This window comes from Musca autumnalis, unplaced genomic scaffold, assembly GCF_047663935.1.
Source record: "Musca autumnalis isolate F117 unplaced genomic scaffold, ASM4766393v1 scaffold_64, whole genome shotgun sequence".
NCBI classification, from domain to species: Eukaryota; Metazoa; Arthropoda; class Insecta; order Diptera; family Muscidae; genus Musca; species Musca autumnalis.
This window is the reverse complement of record NW_027412244.1, coordinates 8,259-13,133: the sequence shown is the minus strand read 5'-3', so window position 1 is coordinate 13,133 and position 4,875 is coordinate 8,259. Positions and strand designations below refer to the sequence as shown.

The window sequence follows — 4,875 nt, the reverse complement described above, 5'->3', positions numbered from 1 at the left end:
TATGTCTCTGCTTCTGGCAGCACTAAGTAGGTGTTCCACTCCTCGTATTCCAGTCCATTCTTGAATATTCGCAATCCAACTCAATTCCTTTCGGCCTTTAGGAGTTTTTTTCTATTCTTAATTTTATGATATCCTGCAAGAGCTTGTATTTTGAATTTCTCATGATATGTCCAAGGTAGGCAGTTTTTCGTCTTTTGATGCTTATAATTATCTCTCTATTTTGATTCATTTTTCGAAGCACTTCATTGTTTGAAACTAAGGCAGTCCATGGTATTTTTAAAATTCGGCGGTAGATCCACATTTCGAAGGATTCTAATTTCTTCACGTCTAATGATTTTATTGTCCATGCCTCCATAGCATATAGTAAGGTTGACCATATATATGCATTTATAAATCTACATTTAGTTTCAAGATTTATATCAAGGCTGGACAGAACTCTCTTGTATTTGAAAAACGAGTCTGTAGAAATTTCAATACGCCTTCTTATTTCCTTGGAGCAATCCCATTCGTCATTTAAAGTTATTCCGAGATATAAAATGTTTTGGACTCTTTCGATTGAGAAATTTTGTATTTTAAGGGAAATATTGCTGTGGCTATTCTTCCTGCTCACAACCATATATTTTGTTTTTCTTGTGTTTATATTTAGTCCACATTGGTTGCTGCATGTCACCAGTTTGTCCATTAATTCTTGCAGATTTGAGATACTATTAGCTAGTATTGTAGTATCATCAGCGTATTGTATGTTATTGATGTATCTACTACCAATGAGTATACCTTTTGAAGTTTTATTGATTGATTCTTCGAAAATTTTTTCAGAGTATATATTAAACAGCAAAGGAGACAATATACATCCTTGTCTGACGCCTTTTGATATTAGGATAGGTTCTGTGTTGTCTCCATCAATAGTAACTTGTGCGGATTGATACCAGTACAGATTTTTGATACATCGGACTTCTTTACTGTCAATCCCAATTGAGATAAGGATATCAATTAGTTTGTCGTGTTGCACTGTATCAAATGCTTTCTCATAGTCGACAAAGCATATGAAAACATCTTTCTGCACTTCTCGGCATTTTTGAATTATAATTTGCAGGGAAAGTAAGGCTTCACGAGTACCCATACCTTCCAAATTGTGATATGCCCATGTATTATCCTAAGAAATATTTTTAAAGCATGACTCATTAGACTTATTAGTCTGTAGTCATTGCATGATTTGGCGTAGCTTTTCTTGGGTATGGTTACAAATGTTGATTTTAGTCAATCTTAAGGATATATTCCTGTTTCATAAATCGTATTAAAAAGTATAAGTTTTAATATTTCTGGTGGAACCTCATCAGGTCCCGGCGATTTTTTGTCCTTAAGTGATGCTATAGCGGACTCTATTTCACTTCTCGTTATAGGGGTTCCAGAATGTTGCAATTGCACCTATTCGCTGCTGTCTGATCGGCTATTATCTGTGAACAGTTGTTGAACATATTCTTTCCAGACTTTCTTCTTCTCTTCTATTGATAATATTGGTTTGTCGTTACTATTGTATAAGACATTTGGATGTCTTTTCCTATACACTCCCTCTGCTTCCTTTAGTTTTTTATGTAAATTGAAGTCGTCGTGTAGACTCTGAAGCTTTTCGATTTCTTGACACTGCAAATTTAGTTGTTTAGTTTTGGCAATTGTGATACAATTCGTAATTTTGATTTTTATATTTGCGTCGCTCTTCCATTAATTGTAGTATTTCATTTGTCATCCAATCATTTTTATTTGGCTTATTGCTTTTTCCAAGGCTGTTTTCGGAGATTGATTTCATGGTATTTTTTGTTCTTTCCCACATGTTTTCCACATCGTTTCTATCAACATTAGATAGTTCTTCGTTTATCTTCTCTTTTATACTCGCTTTAATTCGTGGATCTCCTAGCAGTTCTGTGTTTAGCTTCTTCCGAGTCTTTTTCTTGGTAGTAGATAGCTTTATCTTAAGCTTCATTATTAGAAGTGTATGATCTGTTGGGACATCTGCCCCAGGATATGTTGAGGTTTTTGCTACCGACGAGCTAAAGCGCCGATTTTTTAATATGTAATCTATTTGATTGCGTACGATGTTTCCTGGTCTATCTTGTGGCGATTTCCAGGTGTATAATCTTCTCGCTGGAAGTCTAAACATCGTGTTTGTCACTTTGAGGTTGAATTCTTGGCAAAACTGAATCAAGCCCCCCTCTTTCATTTCGTTCTCCTAGTCCATACGACCCTGTTATACCGGGAACAATCCCACTGCCAATTTTTGAGTTAAAATCACCTTGTACAATAGTAATTTCATAGGGCTTTGTTAGTTTCAACAACTCTTCAATGTTTTTATAAAAGTTTCTATTTCTTCTTTGTTTTTGTCGGCAGTTGTAGCATATACCTGTATGATATTTATATTTATTAGTTTAGTTTCCAGCTTTATAAGCATAGCTCTGTCAGATTTTGGGATGAATCCCCCTTTAACAAATTTTGCTATATTTTGTTTCAGTATTACTCCAACGCCATTTCTGTGTTTTTTGTAAGATTTCCTGAATTGAACATTTTAGGGTTTCGAATACATATATCGCCGCTGTCTGGCCACCAGGTTTCACATACGCCAAGAATATCTATATTAAGTCTGTCCATCTCGGATACCGTATTAGCTAATTTTCCAGCTTCATAGAGACTTCGTACATTCTAGGTTCCGATATTTAATTTGGTTTTACCTCCGGGGATTCGTAGCACCCTCGATTGGCCGGAGACTGAGGGCCGTGTGTTATTTGTTGTATTCATTGTATTTGTATGATTTTCTAGGGTTGTTACTTTAGTGGTTTCCCGTTGCCTTCTAAAAGGTTTATAGTTTTCCTTCTTTCATTCAGCCGCTCCTCCTGGAGTTCAGACGCTGTTTGCTGCCGCCAATCCTTTGGTCGGACGCTGCCTTTTGTCCCTTTTTTTCATTTCACTCGCCCAGAAATACTCAAAACCGACGTGTAAATATGACTGCAGTTAATGATGATAATTGTTCCTGTTGTGGGAAATGCCATTATCTATACAAATGTTTCACGTTTGCTGCTATGCCTTCTCCTTCTAAGCGAGAGTTTATCAACACTAAAAAGATCTGTCGCAACTGTCTGAACCTTGGCAATTTCTCAAAAGACTGCAAATCTTTAAGTCGCTGTAAATTATGCAACATAACGAGTACGAGTACACAACACATAATCGGTCCAATGATTCTAATATTCCTGAAAGCCTCTTCTTCCTCTGCTGGGAATTCTAGTGTAAATTTGTCTCTATTGAGTACTACTATTATGCCTCAGGTGTTGCTAGCAACTATTCGCGTCATAGTTAAAAGCGAATTTGGAACTTTCAAACTAAGGGCCATTTTGGATCAAGGAGCCCAGGCCACATTAATTACGGAAGGCGCTTCCAAACTATTGCGTCTACATAAACACAAAACATTTGCTCGAATCACTGGTGTAAGTGGTGAAACAGTTGTTGTAAAACAATATGTGAAATTCAGTCTTACGTCTCATTATGAAGCTGGCTTTGAAATAAGAAGTCAGGCTTACGTCATTCCCTCCTTAAACAATTATTGTTCTGGTCCAGTGGACAGACAGACGTTGCCCTCCTTCGCCGAATTCACATTAGCTGACCCTGACTTCGACAAAAATGATCCCATAGATCTACTTATTGGAGGCGATTTATATGGAGACATTTTACTCCCTCAACAAAAGAAATTCGACAAAGGCATTTTGCTCCAACTTACCCATTTCGGGTGGATTGTTTCTGGTCCTACATCTGAAATTTCTTATGCTCAAACAGTCAACATTAATTTGTGTTCCTTGAATGCTCAATTCAAAGCCTCTTGGGAACAGGATAAGTCGATTGAATCTCGAAAATTGACCTCTGAGAAAATAGCTTGTGAGGAAATCTTTAAGAAAAATTGTACTCCCGGCTATGAAGGAAGCTTTATTATTGCCTTACCCATTAGGTCTCAAATCCTCGACCATTCTTCGCCCGTTTTCAGTCACAGCAATTTCAGCGCTTTAAAACAAATCGAAAATAAGTTCGCTAAAGATCCAAACCTTGTCTCAGAGTACAAAAAGTTCACGGTCTTCGATGGTAGCAGCAAAAGCCATCATTCTTCTTCATTAACTGATGAACTTTTTCCCGGACCTGCTTTGCACAACCATTTCACAATAATTATCAACCGATGACAACGGTTTAAAATTTGTTTCAGGTCTCGTCTTCAGAAATTGTTCCAGCCGCTTAAAGTGACAGAAGGTCATCAGCAGTTCCAACAAATCTCATTCCGACATTAATACTCTATTGCTTGCGTTTACAAACTACATACGGTCACTTATGGCACTTCTTCGGCTGCTTACCTCTTCATTAGAGTTCTTAAGCAACTGGCCTATGATGGAGATATACCTTACTCTGAGGGCTGTAAGATTCTAAAAACTGACACCAATGTATATGATATTTCCGGCGCTGACTCGGAAGCAATCTTTCTACACCAAAGATTAGTTGAACTTCTCGCTGCTGGAGGACTTAATTTACTCAAACGGACATCTAATCATCATATCCCTGAAGACTTTCTTGAAAAGGCAAATCTAGAAGTACCAAATATCTTTTACTGGATTTTTAGCTTTACCGTTTTGCACTGGCTCAGAGCGGAGTCTTCAAGATGCAGATTTTTGTTCGAAACATATCCCAATGACACTATTTGTCAACTCACGACAACTCTAACTGCGCTCCCCGTGGTATTTTGTCTGCTGAGTTAGTTCAACGTTCCCTCTGGTGGTATGGTTCTCTTTGGTCCTCTCAACCACAATATCTCTGGCCCAAGCAGCCAGACAACTCATACGAAACAAATATGGA

The 4,875-nt window shown here is 37.5% G+C and overlaps 1 protein-coding gene across 1 annotated transcript; it reads left to right on the top strand.

Moving 5' to 3' along the window:
• Positions 1-3,302: 3,302 nt before the first annotated feature.
• On the top strand, positions 3,303-4,211 carry LOC141388160 (uncharacterized). Its single transcript, XM_073958194.1, has one exon. The coding sequence runs from the start codon at positions 3,303-3,305 to the stop codon at positions 4,209-4,211; it is 909 nt and encodes a 302-aa protein (XP_073814295.1).
• Positions 4,212-4,875: the final 664 nt, after the last annotated feature.